General features: G+C 34.7%; 1 protein-coding gene across 8 annotated transcripts in view; it reads left to right on the forward strand.

The window, feature by feature from the left end:
- FER (FER tyrosine kinase) overlaps positions 1-20,373 on the forward strand; it is a 445,463-nt gene that overhangs the window by 304,740 nt on the left and 120,350 nt on the right. The window contains exon 17 of one of the 8 annotated variants that reach the window (XM_042944832.1): positions 7,762-7,949. The exons of the other annotated variants lie outside the window; for them this stretch is intronic. Within the exon in view, the coding sequence (XP_042800766.1) occupies positions 7,762-7,787 (26 nt within the window). The 3' untranslated portion in view covers positions 7,788-7,949. Of the gene's footprint in view, positions 1-7,761; positions 7,950-20,373 lie in introns of those variants that run through there. 8 annotated transcript variants of the gene reach the window in all.

The raw sequence follows: 20,373 nt of genomic DNA on the forward strand, positions 1-20,373 counted from the left end.
GGTGGAGCTAAGTGCTAAATACATTAACCCAGAAGAAGGATATGAGAAAAACCTGAAATATATAATAACTCTTACCACTACTGTATTACCTTTTTGACTTGAGTGATTCTAAAGAAGTGTACAGAGATTTTCCTTTTTTATCAATGAAATGAGAAAAAGGTTGGTATGTTACAACAGACATTAAGTTATCATGGTACGTTTGAGCCAAAGATGGATTGTGTACATCTGCGCAATATTGCTCCTATGTTTTTTATGTTCTAAGCATCTGATAACAGTGATAGCTATAAGTACCTCTTGCAAGGAGGCAGGTAGCCTGGTGAGCAGGACAAAGTGTGTTCTGAACCATATTCTTGTCGTAGATACTGTTTTGAAAATGACTTTATGGCAGTTGAAGTTATTTAATGATTGAAAGGAAAGTGTGGAGGTGATGAATACATAGGCATCCTTCCACATGGATAAATGGTTCTTTAAGGGACTGATTAGCTTTAACTAGTTTTGGTTTGTTTTTTTTTTTTATCATTTTTAAGTTTTTGTTACTATACATGGGAAAGTCTTAAAATTCTCAGATAAAGTTCAAAGATATATGTTAAAAACAAAAATTCGCTTGAACATCAAAAGCCTACTTATATTTGATGCAAATATTAGAAGTGTGGCTGGGACTAGTAAAACTGTAGAATTCAACCGAAGTAAAAAATAAAAATTTACATATAATGTTTTGTCTTTACAAATAAATAGGTTTTCCCCTATAACTTATTTAACATATATGAATGTGAAAGTGCCTATTAGTATGAGATTTTTCCTGTTATCAGGGTTATAACGAAAACAGTTGTTGAAACAGTGAAGGGCACAGACTATTTTTCCAAGTTGAAAAGACAACTGAAAATTGGTTGAATCAAAGTTCTTAAAAAAATACTTATTTTATTTACAATGAAAGTTGAAAAGTGAATGTTTGGGTTTTTTTTCTACTTTGAAGTGCCATAAATACTCAGACTATTTTACGTAGAAACCAAACAAATGCCTCGTGTCAGCATTAGCCAAAGATACTGCAATGCTATCTTCTCACTTTAGTTTGTAAATGTTATCCCTTTCTAGTTGTAAGTTATCCTTTGTATTCAGAAATGATAGTCAGACAAACTCTGGACTCTTCTTAAATTTGTGGAAGAAATGAAAATCTTCTGCTTTAATATTTGAGGTGTATCCCTCTATCCATAGCTATTCATTTAAATCTAGATTTTTCTGTTAGGTTATTTACTCATGCTCAACAGTTACCGAATGCCCAGTGGGATGCCAGGTGCTGGGGATTCAACAGTGAAGAAAACAGACTGAAAGACTCCACAAAAAGCAAAAATCCCATTCTCGTGAAGCTTACATTCTAGTGAGGGAAGAAATATGTCAGATAAAAAAGTAAAATACAGATTATGTTGAATGGCATGAAAAGTGCAGTCTAGAGGGAAGAGGATAGCAATATTGAGGAGGGGTGGAGGTTGAAGTCCTAGAGAAAGTCTCCAGAGAAGGCTCAGTAGGGTGGAGCATTTGATTGAAAGCCTGTTGAGGGGGGAGAACCAGCTACATAGATAGGTGGAGGACAGGCACTCTAGACTTGGGAGTTGAATAAAGAGCAGTGTGGGTGTAGTAAGGGGGAGGGGAGAGCAGGAGGAGATGGGGCTAGAGAGGCAGTGGGGTTCCAATCCTGCAAAGCCTTGTAGATTGCAGTAATGACTATTTCAAATTAAGGAGTCCTCTTGTGGTAATTACCTTGAACTGAACATACGAGACTCTTGCTGTCTTGATCAGCTTCCAAGGGTACATGATGTAAAGGGAGCTTCACATTAATGACAAATTTCATGGAAAATACTGAATTTCTTCTAGGCTCTTCAGGCCAAATGGTCTGTGTTTTGTTATGTCAAGTGAATGGGAATGTATATAGTTTGGCCTTCTCTTCCTTGCCCTTCATAAATTTGAATAAATTTTGAGGATGAAATCAATCTTCTACTTGCTAAATGCTCATTTTATGACCAGTCAAATTAATTGCTTCTGAAAATCCATTATGTATTTTTCTTTTCTCATTTCCTTACTAGTTTTCTGGTCATATTTAATATCTCTCTTCTCATTTAGGGACTCTTTTTTCCTTTACTAGGTTTTCAGATGCTGTGTAACATAAAACATCTTCACAAATTTATCTTGAGAGCTTGCACTTTATATTAAGCATTGTATAGCCTCCTGTCATTGAAAATGTGAACATAATATTAGAAACTGTCATAACAAGGTTTTATGTGTGTGGAATTTTGCTGTTCTTTATTTGCCTCCATTTGTCCTTCTCTGTAAAACTGAAGTAAATTGTCATTGGTACCTATTTGTGGGCATGAATTTCAATACCAAGAAGGATATGATTCAATGCCTGACACAGCTGGGCCTGAGATTAAGAATCTAATAAATACACCTAGAAAACGTAACCTTTGCTAGAAACAATAAGTTTGCCTAATTTCTTCTGTGCCAAACTTGAGAAAATAGTATTAGATTTGACAGTATTTGCATTCAAAATGACAGGCTTTCTATAGCAAACAAAGAGATTAAGGAAATGGATTTATAGAGCATCTCTAATAATTTTGAATCTTAAGAGATTACATAGACTAAATATTTTCAGTTTTGCACCGGTTAAGACTTCATTTTATTTCTATTTATTTATTTATTTATTTATTTATTTATGTTGTTTTGTTTTGTTTTCCTTCTCTTACATGTCAGTCTGTGATAGTATTGGGAGCATTTTCAAGTCCTTGGTAAAGACTTCCAAATAAAGTTATCTTCCACAATGCTATTTACTACCAGCATGTGGGTGGATCTGTATATTTTGTATTTCAGCTATTAAAATTAAGAAATCCTTCCTACAGGCAACATCTATCATTTGTTGAATAGAATAAAAGTCTTAGATATCTGGACTGTAGGTTTTTTGTTTTTGTTTTTACATCTTTAAATGTGTTGTTAAAAAATGAAGAATAGGTTATCACATATGAAATTTATAAATATTATAACATTGAGATTACTTTTGAGAGTTTATGGTCAGTTCTTTTTAAGTTGGAATTTTTAAGCCAATGTGACAGTAATTTGAAGTAGCTTTATTCTTTTAAAGTATTCTAAACTAGTTAGTTTTGACAAAAATAAATCCGCAAAATGACCATTCTTATTGGAAACAAATATCACCTTATATTAAGTGACTTTGAAACTTAAAAGTATACCAGTTATTCTTCAAGGCTTGTCATTCTTCATTATTGTGAGGTTTGGATTAATTACTTTATTTGATAAGTACTTATTGAGCACCAGCTATGTTCCATATGCCATACACATTGGTGAAAAATATATATGTGACCTCTTCCTTCACTGAATTCAGTGTGGTACAAGAGACATATATTTAACAATAATTGCAAATAAACATTATTGCAAACTTTGCTATTGAAGGATTTGCTCAGAGATGGTAAAAGGTGGCACCTAAATTATTTTAGAGGCCTTAGGAAAAGTGACATCTGTGTTAACACCTGAAAGGTAAAAAATAATCTCCCTTTGCAAATGGCTGGGGAAAGGCACAGAACAGCACGTGCAAAAGATGTGTATAGGAATGGCTTTTATATTTGAGAAACAGGAAGAAGGGTAGAAGAAGTAGAGATAACTTCTCCTGAAGCGTGGAGAGCTTAGGAAATAAGGTTGGAAAGACAAAAGGGACAGAATGATGAAGAGCCTCATAGGTCAGGGTAAGCAATTTTCAGTGTAATTCCCAGTACAATTGTGGTTTAGGCAGTGGAATAACTTTAAGTGTTACTTTGAGGACATAGCTAACACAATGAAAAGCCCTTTTTCTGTCCCTGCATATGTTTATGCCCTGCTTGATAATTGTTTTTCTAGTCATCTGCTACCATAAAGAGTGCTTTTGTACATCTGTGTTTACTCATGTGGAGATAAATTTTAGATAAATTCTATTGTTTGACCACCTGAATAGGTATGTTATAGGAAGGATTCATGAATATTTCCCAAACTTCAGGCCTCTAGATAAGCAGTTCAGGTAGCATCTGACTTGAGAGATTTCTCTAGAAGAGCTATGGTCTCCCGAGAAGCCTGTACTTCCAGAAACGGTCAATAGTATTTTGTATAAAAGCAGATCCATCCATATAAGAGATGAGTTTATAAATGGCCAATTAAGCCCCATACCATAGTCATAATCATAATAGAGATATAAATCCTTATGAATCAGAGTATCAGAAAATATTCTTTCATCTCTATATAATGTCCCTTTCTACCAAATTACTATCATCCCAGTGTATTTGATTATGGAGTCAAGATTTCCTTAGCGAACTGTTTAAGAAAGCTTGGTGGGAAAAATACCCCCAAAGTGTTTGAGGCTTCTCACTGATGAGTTATCACAATTGATATATAACAGCTGTTTTGTTGTTATTCACTGTAACATTACAGTAAAAGAAATGATCAATGGAATTCAAAATGCACTGTCTCATTTGAGAGCAGGAATACTTCAGAGTGACTTTTACTAGTGTCAACATGATCACTATGGCTTTGGAGCCATATATGAGTTTATATTCTGACTCTGTTACTTCTAGATGTATGACTTTGGGAAAGTTACTGAGTCTCTGTAAGCCTCAATATCTTCACTTCTAAAATGAGGGATGAGAATAATAAGGTTCCCAGAATTAAATGAAAGAATATGTGTAACAAATGTGGCACAGTCTACCACATTCTAAATTCTTAGTAAATATTAGCTGCTGCTAAATTAATTAACCTGAGCTGAAACTAACACTAATTATAGATTGGATTTTCTTTTCAGCCAGCTATCAGATTCCTATTGTGCCCAGATACTTCAGAATAAACAATATCCAACCTTTGATAACTGTCAGTATTTTCAAAGCATTAGTTAATTATTTTTGCCCAGATTGTTCAGTGAAAATGTTAATTAACTAATTAAAAATTAATCTGAGGCATTCATTTCTTTTTCTTCCTATTAGAGCATTGCCAAAGAATTACATTCTTTTATGAAAAAATTTTATTGCTTATTTATTTTTGAGAGAGACAGATTGCCGGGTGGGGGGGAGGGGTGGGGGAAGGGCAGAGAGAGAGAGAGGGAGACACAGAATCCTAAGCAGGCTGCAGGCTCTGAGCTGTCAGCACAGAGCCCAACGCAGGGCTCGAACCCACGAACCATGAGATCATGACATGAGCCAAAGTCGGATGTAAAATGTCCGATATAAAATGTCCAAAGTCGGATGTAAAAATTACATTTTAACACAGGAGTGCTATTAACATGTCGGTCAATGAGTTTTTCCTTCATATTTTTAAATATAAAACTTTTAGGAAAATAATTATGTAAACACAGTAGAAGGTCAGGTAGCAGCTTTCAGTGGACAAAACACTTTATCTAAGGTTAACCATAAATATATAAGGAAATATGATTGAGATGAAATATCATAGTTCAGTTTCATAAATTCAGAACAGGAGGTAGACAAGTCAAACCTAGAAGGCAAGTGGGTACTAAGTAGGTGGTTTGGAGGACAAGTGATCTTTGGAGAGCTCAAAACCTGTCAGAGATGGAGAAGAATGAAAAGAATAACAATTTCTGAAATGTGTTGGGATGTATAGAAAACCAGAGTATATAAGACAAGGTTAGATGATAAAATAATTTGGCTGAACTGTGTCCACCCCCTGAGTGTACTGAAGATAGATTTATGAAGAGTTTAATTTTAATAGTTGAGGTGGGAACTCATTAAGCTCTGAAGAGTAGTTTTTGAGTCCAAGTTAGGATGGTTTCTGGCAGTATTCCAGGAAAGATGGTAAGGTTTTTGCCAAAAGGAAAGATGTTGATGTCAGGCATCTTTGAAAATGTCCTTGTATTTCCAAGAAAATGTTGAGGTACGTGTGTTATCCATTTCAGCAAGGTGAACCATATGGGTTGTTCTATTTGAATAATATCTTAGTTGCTAAGGACATAAAAATTTTGAAATGTGGTAGATGAAAGATTTGTTCTGTTTTATTTTATTTTTTTGCACAGTTAAAGTTTTCATTGTAGAGTGTACATTGAAGGCGTTTTATATAATCCAGAGGCTGGTATATGCTTAGACTATTGAATAATTCCAAGAATGTGCTGTTCCAATTTTTCACAGTAGCTCAGCATAAATAAACCTTGGGATTTATGTGTTCTCCTGTTGAGTATAAATTGGACTCACTGACATAAACTGTTTTTCAGATACAGTATGTTATAGATTAAGTAATAGAAAAGGTGGGTAAATTTTAATCTACTGTGCTAAGTATTCACTAATCTTAATACAGAACTTCATTTAAAAACACACGATGATTCTCTGAAGTATAAACAGAGTCAAGATTAATGAACCGATGACTTGTTCTTAGTATTTTCTCTATCTCTATAATGGTATATCTTACATATCACATTAAATTTTTATCTGAACTAGGTATTTCTAATTTAACTAAAATCACTTGTTAAGCATCAAAATACCACACGCATGATTAATGTAACTTTTTCTGTGTCTCCTCTGTATGCTACCCCTCCTAACCCAATCAGTCTCTCTCTCATTTCTCATGATCTCTTATATCTCTTTCCTTGGTCTTTATTAAAGCAAGGGTAATTTTAAAAATTCCAATCAGTTAAGACTTAGAAAAAATTTAAGAAAATGAAGCTATTCCATTAACACCATTGCTTGTCATTTTTCTATTTTTATGGAAGCCTAATATATTACATTACACCTAACTTTAAAACTAATCTATAAATTAATACCAAAAATAAGAAATTCCTAACTTTTTAACATTCCTTTCTAGATAATTACTTGAGTAAAAATATCTGGAAATTGTCGTTTCTTAGCATTCTAAAATGTACTGTCCACCACCTAAAAACATCTAAACTAATCATGATTAGAAATTAATTATAGTTACGACTTGCTATTAATATATTTTGTAATAAGAAAGAATATTATTTTTTTCAGTGTAAAGTATTGCTTCTTTTATTACAAAATAGTTACTTGGGATTCTTCACATTTTAGTGGCATGTATATCTAGAGGCATAATAATGTTTATAAGCATTTTTACTTTTAAAAGGTATTTTCAGGAAATAATTACAGAAAAACAATTTGGGAGCTATTTCAGCAAGACATACTCTCTAACATTGGCTTTCAGTTTTCAGTTAGTATATAATTTCCCAAAGATTAGTTTTTTTGAATTGGAAGCTTTATAATACTCACCTAAGTTTTTTATATTAATTATTTGCAGAGTTGTTTTTCTTTGAAGCTTTTTAAAAAATTTATATCCTCACATAAGCCAAATTGCATATGAGGAGGAATATAGCCAGGGAAAGGAGCAGAGAGCAGAGCTGGCAACAGAGATCAATAAAATTTCAGAAACTAGACATTCAAAGTTCTCTTCTATCATGTAGTGGAACAGTGACAATCTATTATAGTGCAATATTCGCAGTATGTCACATTACACAGAACAAAAATAGTAGTGTGCTCTAATAAAGTAAGTTGTATTATCTTACTGTTTTCTCTTAGTCTCAAGGTGTCACATTTTTGTGGTCATTTTAGTGGTCATTCTGAATGGCTGCCTTGTGTCTAGTTGAAATTTAGTGAATATGTGTGCTTTTTATAATGTTCAGCTGCAACATCGTTCTCAAACTGGAATTTTGGGGAAGTTCGGTGTAATAGCAGTAACAATATTAGTAACAGCAACAGGAACAAATATTTTTCAATTTTGGCTTTCTAGGTGTCCAGCACAGTGTCAAATTCTGAAGCCCTCGTTGGTGGTTAATGCTCGGCCACAGTTACGTATGATGAGACTGAGGTCCAGAAAAGTTAGTGTTTGCCCAAGGTGATGAGCCAAAGCCTCTACACAATCTCAGGCCTTCCAACTCCAGAAGTCATTTCTTTCTAGTGAGCCTTTGAATGGGACAGGCCAGCCTTCTTTCTCTCTCTCTTTTTTTTTTTCCTTTCAGTTTTATTGAGATATTTTGACTTACATATATTGTGAGATGATTACCACTGTAAGCATCCTTTACCTTATATAGATATAATAAAAAGAGAAAGCATGAAAAGCTTTTTCCCTTGTGATGAAAATTCTTAGAATTTACTCTTGTAGCTACTTTCATATATATGGTACAAGTGTTATCCAGAGGCATTGTGCTATATGCATTATATCCCTAGTACTTATTTTTACCTTATAACTGGAAGTTTGTATCTTTTAACCTCCTTTCTCCTATTTGCCCTCCCCCATCCTCTTCCTCTGGTTACCCCAAATCTGATCCTTTTTTCTATGAGTTTGAGCTTTTGTTTGACTTTGTTTTGTTTTTAGATTCCATATAGAAGTGAGATTGTACAGTTATCTTTCTGTTTCTGACTTATTTCACATGGTATAATGCCGTCAAGGTCCATGCATATTGTTGCAAATGGCAGGATTTCCTTTTTATGGCTGAATAATATTCCATTGTGTGTATATATGCCAAAAATTCTTTATCCAGTCATCCACTGATCAACACTTAAGTTGTTTTCATATCTTGGCTACTGTAAATAATACCACAATGAACATGAGAATGCATTTATCTTTTTAAGTTTGTGTTTTTGTTTTCTTTGGGTAAATAACCAGAAGTGGAATTGCTGGGTCACATGATAGTTCTATTTTTAAATTGTTGAGGAACCTCCATACTGTTCTAATAGTGGCTGCACCAAGTGGCTGCACCAATTTACATTCTCATCAACAGTTTACAAGGTTCTCTTTTCTCTACCTCCTCACCAGGACTTGTTATTTCTTGTGTTTTTGATAATAGCCATTCTAACAGGGCTAAGATGATATTTCATTGTGGGTTTGATTTGCATTTCCCTGATAACTCGGGATGTTAATTATCTTTTAATGTATCTATTATCCTTTGATTTATCTTCTTCAGAGAAATGTCTATTCAGATCTTTTGCTAATTTTTAAATTTGATTATTTGTTGTTTTTTTTTTTTTTTTTGTTAGTGACTTCAGTTCTTTATATATTTTGGATACTAACTCCTAATCAGATGTACAGTTTGCAGATATTTGTTTCCCATTCTGTAGGTTGTATTTTCACTTTGTTGATGGTTTCTCTGGCTATGCAAAAGCTTTTTAATTAGATGTAGTCTCAAAAAAATAATTTGATATATTCTCACTTGTTTCTTTTGCTTTTGTTGCTTTTATTTTGGTGTCAGATGCTAAAAATCATTACCCAGGCTTAAAGAGATTACCACCTATGTTTTCTTAGGCTTTATTATTTCAAATCTTAAGTTTAAGTTTTTAATCCATTTCAAGTTAATTTTTGTGTATGGTAAAAGATGGTGGTCTGTTTTCATTCCTTTACATATGAATATCCAGTGTTCCCAACACAATTTATTGAAGAGACCGTTCTTTCCTCATTGTATATTCTTGGCTCCTTTTTCATGAATTAATTGACCATCTATGTTTGGGTTTATTTCTGGGCTCTTTATCCTGCGCCATTAGTCTATGTGTCTGTTTTTATGCCAATAGCATACTGTTTTAATACTATAGTTTTGTAGTGGAGTTTGAAACTAGGGACTGTGGTGCCTCCAGCTTTGTTCTTTCTCAAGATTGCTTTGGCTGTTCATGGTCTTTTGTGGTTCCATACAAATTTTAGGATTGTTCTTTTTAATTTCTGTGAAAAATCCCATTGGGATTTTGATAGGGATTGCATTAAATCTATACATTACCTTAGCTAGTATGGACATTTTAACAATATTATATCTTTCAATCCATAAGTATGGAATATTTTTCCATATATGTCTTTTTCAGTTTCTTTCCTTAATACCTTGTGGATTTCAGAATACAGATTTCTCACCTCCTTGGTTAAATTTATTTTCAGATATTTTATTCTTTTTTTTTTTTTAATTTTTTTAATGTGTATTTATTTTTGAGACAGAGAGAGACAGAGCATGAACAGGGAGGGGCAGAGAGAGAGGGAGACACAGAATCTGAAACAGGCTCCAGGCTCTGAGCTGTCAGCACAGAGCCCGACGCGGGGCTCGAACTCACGGACTGTGAGATCATGACCTGAGCCGAAGTCGGACGCTTAACTGACTGAGCCACCCAGGCGCCCCTCAGATATTTTATTCTTTTTCATACAATTGTAAATGACATTGTTTTATTAACTTCTTTTTCTGATACTTAATTATTAGTGTATAGAAATAGCAGATTTTCTGTACGAATTTTGTATCCTGCAACATTACTGAATTTCTTTATTAGTTCTAACAATTTTTTGATGGCATCTTTTAGATTTTTGGAATATAATAGCATGTCATCTGCAATAGTGACAGTTTTACTTCTCTCTTTCTATTTGGGGTTCATTTATATATTTGTCTTTCCTAATTGCTCTGGCTAGGACTTCGAATACTCCGTTGCATAAAAATAGCAAAAGTGGGCATCCTTATTTTATTCCTGATCTTAGAGGAAAAACTTTCCGTTTTTCACCATTGAGTATGATACTAGCTATGGGCTTGTCATATATGGCCTTTATTATGTTGAGATACATTTCCTCTATACCCACCTTGTTGACAGAGGTTTATTTTTTTTTTATCATAAATGGATATTAAGTTTTGTAATGCTTTTTCTGCATTTATTGAGATGATCATATAATTTTTTTTCATTCTATTAATGTAGTGTATCACATTGATTGATTTGCATATGTTGAACCATCCTTGCATCCCGAGTATAAATCCCATTTGATCATGGTGAATGATCCTTCACATCTCTTAAATATGCTGCCTTTTATGCACTTTACTTAATATCAGGTACCTCATTTGCCTTTTAATATCAATTACCTTCTTGAAAACAAGAATGAAGCTACATAGTGTGAGATTTTAACAAGAGTGGTAAAGTAAAAGAAGTTGAAACCTAGTGGGGAAAAAAAAGGTTTGTGAGTCACCCTATCAGAGAGTCAGGTGTCACAAAGAAATTGTATTTAGCATATAAGATCACTTGTAATGAAGTTTTGTTGGATTTTCACACCATTTTGATTTGTCCTTACTAAATAAATTAACTCCAAAATCTATTCTAGTTTGGCTGTTTAACCAGAAAGCCTTTTTTCAAAAAAGTACTTTAACTTAATGTATTTTGTGACATCAATAATTATGGCATTCAGAATATTTTTTAGAAATTATATACATGTCTTATTGGGAATTCAGAATTTAATTTTTCAACAATAGTCTTTCCCTTTACAACTCATTTAAAAAGAGTATTGATTTGTTACAGACCATTTACATTTTAAGAACTTTTGAAAACTCTGTCCTTTAACCTAACTGAAGCAGACCACTTACTCTGGGCCATCCATCAGGGTGATACTCCTGGTTTCCTGGCCTTTTCTGGACCTCCCAAGAGTTCATTTTTATTACTTGTATTACTTTGCCTTCCATCTAGTTTCACTGCCTTGTCATTAATCTACTTATTTGACTTTCCTTCCTCTGTGTCCAGTCACCACCAGGCATATCATTTTAGTCACTAACAACCACACAAACAGAAATAAAGTAGTAATGGCAAAGGAATGGATATCACACAGCTACCATTATTATTGTGGCTTAAAAAAAAACTTTTTCGAATTTGACAAATAGAAGGGCTTTATTTTACATAAGATTTCCAAACTTATTATCTGATTAGTTTTTTATACTCATAAATAATCTGTTTTACCCTATATAGTACTTAAGTATTACTACAATTTCTATTTTTTAGAGGAGGAAGTTATGGATCATAAAGGTCATTAGTGTAAACTTATAATTCAAAAGAGTTTCTGAAATAAATCAGCCAGTATAGTATTAACTATTACCAGTACCCCCAAGGAGTTGTAAAAGTCCAAGGCAAGTCCAAAAAGTGTCTGAGAGTATTTCATAGTGGACCAACAGCCATGTGAGGAATATCTACAGTATAAGAATACAAAAGGAGAAAATTTAGACATACTACTAGTGACCTCCTTCTTCACCCCATATCACAGAGCAGTTAAGGCTCAAGTATATGTCCATGGAATCTACAAACTATCACAGTGTTGGTAACTAATGCTTGTGCAGTTCCTGGTGGTTTATTAGTTCATTAATAATCAGAACTTTTTTCCCCCTACTCTTCACTGTTAAGAAGTGATTCAAATCTGCATGACTAACTTAATGTTGATTATTTATAGATTCCCATCTCTGAGTAATTTCTCTACATCTGTCTTAAAAAGAGTAATCATTGTCTGATTTCCAGCTTCTTTTTTTCTCATGTATGAATAAGTCTGGAGAATTGAGCCTACTCACACTGATGTCCTTTTGTCTTGCGCTTCCCTCAGGAATAGGGAGTGTACCTCTAATTGGGGCTTTTTACCTGTTTTCTTTCTTTCACGTCATCTAAGCATGAGAATAAGAAGGTGATAAACTGCTTTAAAGTAGACAACTGTGGGGCACCTGGGTGGCTCAGTCAGTAAAGTATCTGACTTTGACTCAGGTCATGATCTTGAGATTCACGAGTTCGAACCCTATGTCAGGCTCTGTGCTGACAGCTCAGAGCCTGGATCCTGCTTTAGATTTTGTCTCCTTCTCTCTTTGCCTCTGTCTCTGTCTCTCAAAAATAAATAAGTGTTAAAAAAAATTAAATAAATAAATAAAAATTAAAAAAAAAATAAAGTAGATATCTGTTGTAGAAACTCGTTATATATTCAGTAAATATTTACCAGTTCACTCTTACATGATGGACATAGTTAAACACTAGGAATATAAAAGATCATAATCTCTTTACCTTCTAGGAGTTGACCTCTAGGAGCTTATATCTGGAAAATTTTGCCACCAACAAATATGTGTGGAAGATCCACATTATTTTCTAATATTTGAATAGTGTCAGAATTGATTCTTACATAACTTATTTAATCCACAAGAGAAGATAATTATAAATTGGATTTTGAAATAATTTTTTTAACTTTTTGTTTTAGAGAGAGAGCACAAATGAGTTGGGGAGAGAGGCAGAGAGAGAGAGAGAGAGAGAGAGAGAGAATCTTAAGCAGGCTCCAGGCTCAGTGATGAGCCTGATGCTGGGCTTGATCCCATGACCTTGGGATCACAATCTGAGCCAATATCAAGAGTTGGATGCTCAACCAACTGAGCCACCCAGGAGCCCCTAAAATATTTTTGTGTACAGTTGGAAGTCAGATAAACAGTGCCCTGGTTGTAGAAGGAAGACTGATCAATGTAGATACTAGAACCCCTATGAAAGATTCTGGCTTGAAGCACTGGAGCCAGGCAGGAAAATGATGCCCAGAAAAGGTTAGAGTTATATCAAATAAATGTATTCAGGGCGGTGTCATGTCAGATTAGATCCTGCAAATTTTTAGGGTGCCTTTCCCCCATGCAAACTGCCCTGCATTGTGCTGGCAGATACTGTAGCTGAGCCATGGGCAGCTCTACAGCTCTCTTTCTCATCCTGACCTCAATTCTAGACTGAATGCTAACGTGCTCTTGGAATCCTTTCTGGCAATGTGGAAATTACTTTAAAGGATTCATTTCCTTTTGTCAGTATTCCCACATTGTTTGAGTGAATTGTTACCTCACTGTGGTCTACATTAAAGACAGTAAATTTTTTTAATTTAATGTGACTTTTTAAAAATAAATCCATTTGGGCTTTTTTTTTTTTTAGGTACGATGAGAAAGTGTAATAGGGTTAAAGGAAGATACTGCTTACACAAGGCATTTTTCTGTCTGCTTACTCATTAAGCTTATATTCATGTCATAAAATGAAAATAATCCCAATAGGAATTGACTGACAATAATTTGAATGCCTGTGTAATCCAAATTCTTTTGATGGTGTCTCTCTAGCCTTTAACCTATCATTTTACTGACACCTGTTTTAACTGCGTATTTGCACATGGTCTTGTATGAAATGACTTACCTACCAGGCTGTGACTCCTGGGAATTGATGATGGAGGACCTGGAAAACTGTTGTGAAAAGGTGACATGGATAATAACTTAATCAACAAATCTATATAAGCAGTTAATGAAATGTTTACTGTTTGTAAAATACAGTTACATGGGTTGTGAAGGGAGAGAAGATGTATTACCCATTTTGAGTTGATGATATTGGTAAAAGCTATCTTTTGTTGGAAGAGGAAGAATGATGCTCAAGGATTTTAAGTCTGAATAATAGGAGTGAATTAGCTGGTAAACTATAAGGCAAGATTATTCCATTTTCTTTCCAGAGTTTGAGATCTAAAAAGAAGGTTTTTACCAGTCCAGAAGTGAATAATTAAGAGTTTGGCCTAGGGGCGCCTGGGTGGCTCAGTCGGTTAAGCGTCCGACTTCAGCTCAGGTCACGATCTCGCGGTCTGTGAGTTCGAGCCCCGTGTCGGGTTCTGGGCTGATGGCTCAGAGCCTGGAGCCTGCTTCCGATTCTGTGTCTCCCTCTCTCTCTCCCCCTCCCCCGTTCATTCTCTGTCTCTCTCTGTCTCAAAAATAAATAAAACGTTAAAAAAAAATTAAAAAAAAAAAAAAAAAAAAAGAGTTTGGCCTAAAGCAGTTAATGGTAAAGGCTTAATGGCAGAGGCACTGAAGAGGATTGTAAAACTGGACAGGCAGGATGAAATATGTTAGTAAACACATCATTATTCTCAGATTGCTTGAATCAGATATCAGAGAAATGATAGTCAGGTAGGGGGGAGTTGGGAATGGAGGAGAATAGCAGAAGAGCTCCAGTTTTACCACCAGGTCATATAGGTAACAGAGCTACAGTCCTCAGGGAGAGATGTTATTGGGTAGTAACAATGGAGAACTCCTGCAGTTAATAAAAAAAGACTGCATGTGAAGTGTCCAAAGCAGAGCATATTATGACTGGGAACCCAGAAATGGTGCCTAAGTAATCACCACATTTCTACTTTCTACTGGACTGAGCTTCTGGGTCTGTATTCAACCTTAGTGGTCGTTCTAGCCCAACTTCTCCATGTAATGGATGAAATCCAGAGAAATTGAGTGCTCTACCTAACTTCCTACAACTAATTACTGACCAAGTTGGGATGAGAAGGCCTTCTGCAAATTTATATAGTGAAACCCCATTAAAGTAAATCTTAAAAACATAAAAACTTTTTTTCCCTTAGATTGCTAGAATTTTACTGCATGCATGCTTATTATCTCTTTCCTGAAAGTAGTTGTCCTAAGGAAAATATTTAAGACTAAACTACTTTAGTGTATCTTTTCCCCACTTAGTTTTAAGAACATTTAGTGTAATTGGGAGCCTCTTCCTTATGATCTGAATTAGGAGGAATATTGGTTGATACTCAAACATTCTTGTGCTTCCAGAAGATCATAATTGTTTCTAGCACAGACTTACCATTCTACCAGAAAAACTCCAAATAAGGCATGAATGTTTATTTCATATCCTAAGTAAAGTTTAAAGAAAAATCTATTTTCACTAATACAGTGCACCTGATTTAGCTTTTCTTCCTAAGCAGTGAAGTAGGAGAAAACTTGAGTATTCATCAGTGGTAATGCTAATTTAGCACAAAAATTTCAGCAAGATAAAAATACAAACAAATATAAACAGAAATTTGAGTCTTGGTTCTATGAATGTTTACTTCTCAAGAGCTCTTTCTTTTAATTTATATCTATTCCTTTAAAAATAAGTACAGGTGTTCTTTCTTTGTTTTCCTCTAATTACATCCTGCTCCATCCTTCAAAGCCTTACCTACCTTCTGAATTCTTGTCCAGACCTACAAGGCACATTTCAATACATGTTTATGAACCATTACAAAGTACTACTAATGCATCTAGTTAGCAATTGTTTCACTATTATTTTACTTACTATAGTTTATTTCTGAAATACCCATCTTTCTTATTTGATTGAGAACAACCAGAAGATAGAAAATCTGTTTTTATTGTTAGTAGGCCGTCAGCAAGTTACCTAGAATTATATGAAATTCTACAAATTCTATATAATTCTGTATATATTCTTTGAATATTTTTCTACTCTCAAATTCTTTGAGGTTCTACTCTCAAATTCTTTGAATATTTTTCTTTTTGTATCCTTTCTAGGAGAACTCTTTGCCTCTGCCTAATGTATCACAAGAGATTTTCTGTGAGATGGCCAGCAGATAAGCTTAACTGTCACTTGAGAGGCTGCACACTGTGTGGCCTGCCAGGAACCCCTCATGACTCCCTCTCATATGGAAGATTCTTGTGTTCCTCACTGTCATATGTGCCCCACTTGATACATGACAAATGCTTGTCCTTTCAGGACATAGTCACTGATCTATACTTGGAAAGCTGCTGTAGCCAAGAGAATTCTCAACTATAGACAAAATACATGGATTTGAGACCCAGCATTGCCTCTTGGTAGTATATTAGGAAAGTCAATTCATACTTAAAGTATTATTAAGAGGGTTCACTGAGATAATACCTATGATGGCATATAGTCATAAACTATTAAATACATGCAAGATGCTTTTAATACCAAACTCCTCCACCAAGGGTTTTACTTCTTAGGGAAGGGGCGTATTTTTCCTGATCCTCATTGAAATCCCAGTGTTTGTGGGCTAAGTACTACTTGTAGTAAGATATTGCCAAATAACTATATTTGTTATACTCTCTTAGAATGTCAACAGTTTTGGGGCGCCTGGGTGGCTCATTCAGTTGAGCGTCCGACTTCAGCTCAGGTCATGATCTTCCTTTCATGTGTTAGAGCCGCTCGTCAGGCTCTTTGCTGACAGCTCAGAACCTGGAGCCTGCTTTGGATTCTGTGTCTCCCTCTCTCTCTGCCCCTCCCCTGCTCATATTCTGTCTCTCAAAAAATAAAATGAAACATTAAAAAAAATTTTTTAAAGAATGTCAGAAGTCTTAGTATATTTGCCTAAGATAGATCAAGTTAAGGATTTAATTGCTAAAAATCCATTCTAGGAAATTTTAATATCTCTAATTTTTTTAATCCAATATGGAAAGTCATCTTTTTATCATTGACTATTCCTCTTTGTGAAAATATATCAAATGCATCATTTTGTACTTTTCTATTCTGAGTGCTAAAATAACATAGCTTTCTCTTCTAAGCAAAAGCAGGACTTAAATTCTCCTGAAGCAAATATTTGAAGTTAGAAAGATAGAGTGAACCCATACATGGGGATTTCTCTTAGTGTTTTTGAAGAAATAGTTTAGACATGGTATCCTAGCATACTTAAAAACAAAACCTTACTTGAAACCTGAAATTATACAGAAAATAACCAACTTCCCATTACATAAAAAGGCTCTTCACATATTTGCAAACAGCTTTGATATCACCTTAAATGTTTCTTTCAGGATATCAGAACATTTTCACTTAGATTTTTTGTACTGTATGTAGCATGCCTTTTATGTCTTCATCCAAATTATTAATAAAAATAGTGGGACAAAAAGGTTTAAGCCTGCAATTCCAAGCCATCCATACCCCTGATAACTTTTTCACAGATCTCCACCAATCCTTAAATCCAGATTCCAGGAGTATCATTGTTCAGCCTACAAATCCACTTAACCATACTTCCCAGCTCACCTCATCTCCATTTTAACCACAGGATTGTAATGATGGGTCAAATGGCTTGCTGAAACCTTATTGTATTATATTTATGGCCTTCCTCGAATGAATTTTTTATAGTATAAAAAAATCTAGTAAGCTTTCTGTTAAAGTATTTTGAGAGATACTCTTCCATTGATCTCTTGTATTCCTGTTTGTCTTACTGGGTATGCCAAGATCTGACTGATCTCTACCTGCGTCATTTCTCAGGGATGTGTTTGTAGTGAGCAACTTTGAGGGATGAGGTAATGTCTCCTTCTGAGACAAAGAGCAGGCTTGCTTACTGTCTGGTGTCTAGTGGAAGCTTTCCCAAACTCGAAGTTCCTTTCCTGTAACACATTCTACTGTGTGTACAGGCATCCCGTCTGGGCTTACCCATAACACCCCCATGTTGGGCCATGAATAATAAAGTCCTTCGTCTCTGACGCATGAAGAAATAACAGGCTCTAACTTATTAGCTTGTAAGTAGGGTTAAAATCCTAGAACCAAGAAAGCGTAATACATAGAGAAGAGTACACTAATCATAAGTATATGGCTCAAATTATCACAAAGAATACACACCATTTTCCAGACTTACAGAATAGATTAACCTTGCATGTTTTTGAACTTGGCATAAATGGAATCAAACCTTACATATTCTTTGGTCTAGATATCTCTTCAGCATTGTGTTAATGAGATCCATCCATATTTTGGTTGCAGGAGTGCATTAATTTCATTGCTATAGGTTATTCTATTGTACGAATGCAACACAACTTATTTTTCTGTTCAACCATTTATGGACATTTGTATTGCTTCTAGTTTGGGGCTACTATGAATTATGTTGCTTTGAATATTCTTATATATGTTTTTTGGTGCACATGTCTGTTGGATGTATCTATCTGGAGTTAAACCGCTGGGTTACCGTGTATACATGTTTAGCATTAGTAGAAAGTGCCAAAAAGGGTCCCATGTTGGCTACAATTTACATCCCCACTAACAGTATGTGAGAGTCTCAGTTTCTCTACATCCTTGCCAAAATGAGGTATGATTGGGCTTTTTAACTGTAGCTATTCTGGTAGATACAAAGCACTAAGATATTGTGGTTTTAATTAGCTTTTTTAATGACTAATTACATTGAACATATTAGCATATACTTCTTGGCCCTTTGTATAGGCTTTTTTATGAAATGCCTTGTTGAAGACTTTTGCTCCTATTCTCTTGGCTTGTCTTTTTCATATTAGTTTGTAGGAATTTTTTATGTATCTACATACAATTACTTTGTTCATTACATTATAAACATCTTCTTTTACAGTATGGTTTACTTTTTCACCACCTTAATGATGTTTTGGATGAACAGAAGTTCCAAGTGTGTGTTTTTTTAAAACAACCTTTTAAAAATTATTATTAAAGTTAATTTATTTATTTTGAGAGAGAGAGTGCATGAGTAGGGGAGGGGCAGAGAAGAGGGGGAGAGAGAGAATCCTAATCCGTCTCCACAAAGTGCAGAGTCTGACATGGGGCTCAAACCCAAAAACCATAAGATCATGACCTAAGCTGAAATCAAGAGTTGGATACTTAACCCACTGAGCCACCCAAGGCATCCCCAGAATTTCCAAGTTTTAATGCAATGGAATTTATCCACTTTTTTCCTTTTTGAGTATAGCTTTATGTGTCCTATCCCTATGGTCTTATTTACCTGCGTTTTTTTCTAGAAGTTTTTTTTTTTTTGTTTTATCTTACATTTAGGCACACAATTTACCTGGAATCTTTTTTTTCATTTATAGTATTGCATACATCAGAATACATTCCTTTTTACTTCTCAGTAGCATTCCGTTGCATAAATATGCAGATATTCAGAGATTTTTTTTTTTCCAGTTTGGGGCTGTTTGAATGACAGTGCCATAAATACATTTGTACACGTCTTCTTATAGCCATATGTTTTCATTTCTTCTTGGTAAATACACAGTAGTAGAATTAATTGCTAGTTCATTCTGTAGATGTAAGTTTAATTTTATTATAAACTGTCAGTTTTCCCAAGTGGTTATAGCATTTTACACATCTGCCAACACTATAGGAGAGCTTCAGTTATTCTACAAGTTTGTTAGCATGTGGTGTTGTCAGTCTTTTTAATTGTCTTTTTAATTTCATTGGATTTAAAGCCAATGTAATATGTGTGAGGTGATACCTTATAGTGGTTTCTATTTGCATATCCTAATAATAAACGACATTGAACTCTTGGCATGTGCTTATTAGCCACCCCTATATCTTTCTTTTGATGTTAGTCTTGCCCGTTTTTATTGTGTTGTTTATCTTTTGTTACTAAATTGCAGGAGTTCTTTATATAACCTGGATAAAAGCCAGTTTTGAAAGCCTGGGAGATCTGTTGCACAAAAAAGTGGATATACTTAACAGTTCTGAACTGTATACCTAGATAGTAAAGTTGCTAAATTTGGTTGTCATTTTTACCACAATTACGTTTTTTTAACTTAAAGAAAAAGCCAATTCTATGGCTTACCTATTACCTATTCACTTTTATAATGTCTTTTAATGAGCAAAGGTTTTGTTTTATTTTAAATTGGATGAAGTCCATTTTAATTTGCTTTCTTTTTCTTTGTTTTCTTTTATGGTTACTGCTTTTGAGTCCAAAGAAATCTTCTCCTCTATCAAGATCACAAGGATAGGGGCGCCTGGGTGGCGCAGTCGGTTAAGCGTCCGACTTCAGCCAGGTCGCGATCTCGCGGTCCGTGAGTTCGAGCCCCGCGTCAGGCTCTGGGCTGATGGCTCGGAGCCTGGAGCCTGTTTCCGATTCTGTGTCTCCCTCTCTCTCTGCCCC

This window comes from Panthera leo, chromosome A1 (assembly GCF_018350215.1).
Source record: "Panthera leo isolate Ple1 chromosome A1, P.leo_Ple1_pat1.1, whole genome shotgun sequence".
Classification (NCBI taxonomy): domain Eukaryota; kingdom Metazoa; phylum Chordata; class Mammalia; order Carnivora; family Felidae; genus Panthera; species Panthera leo.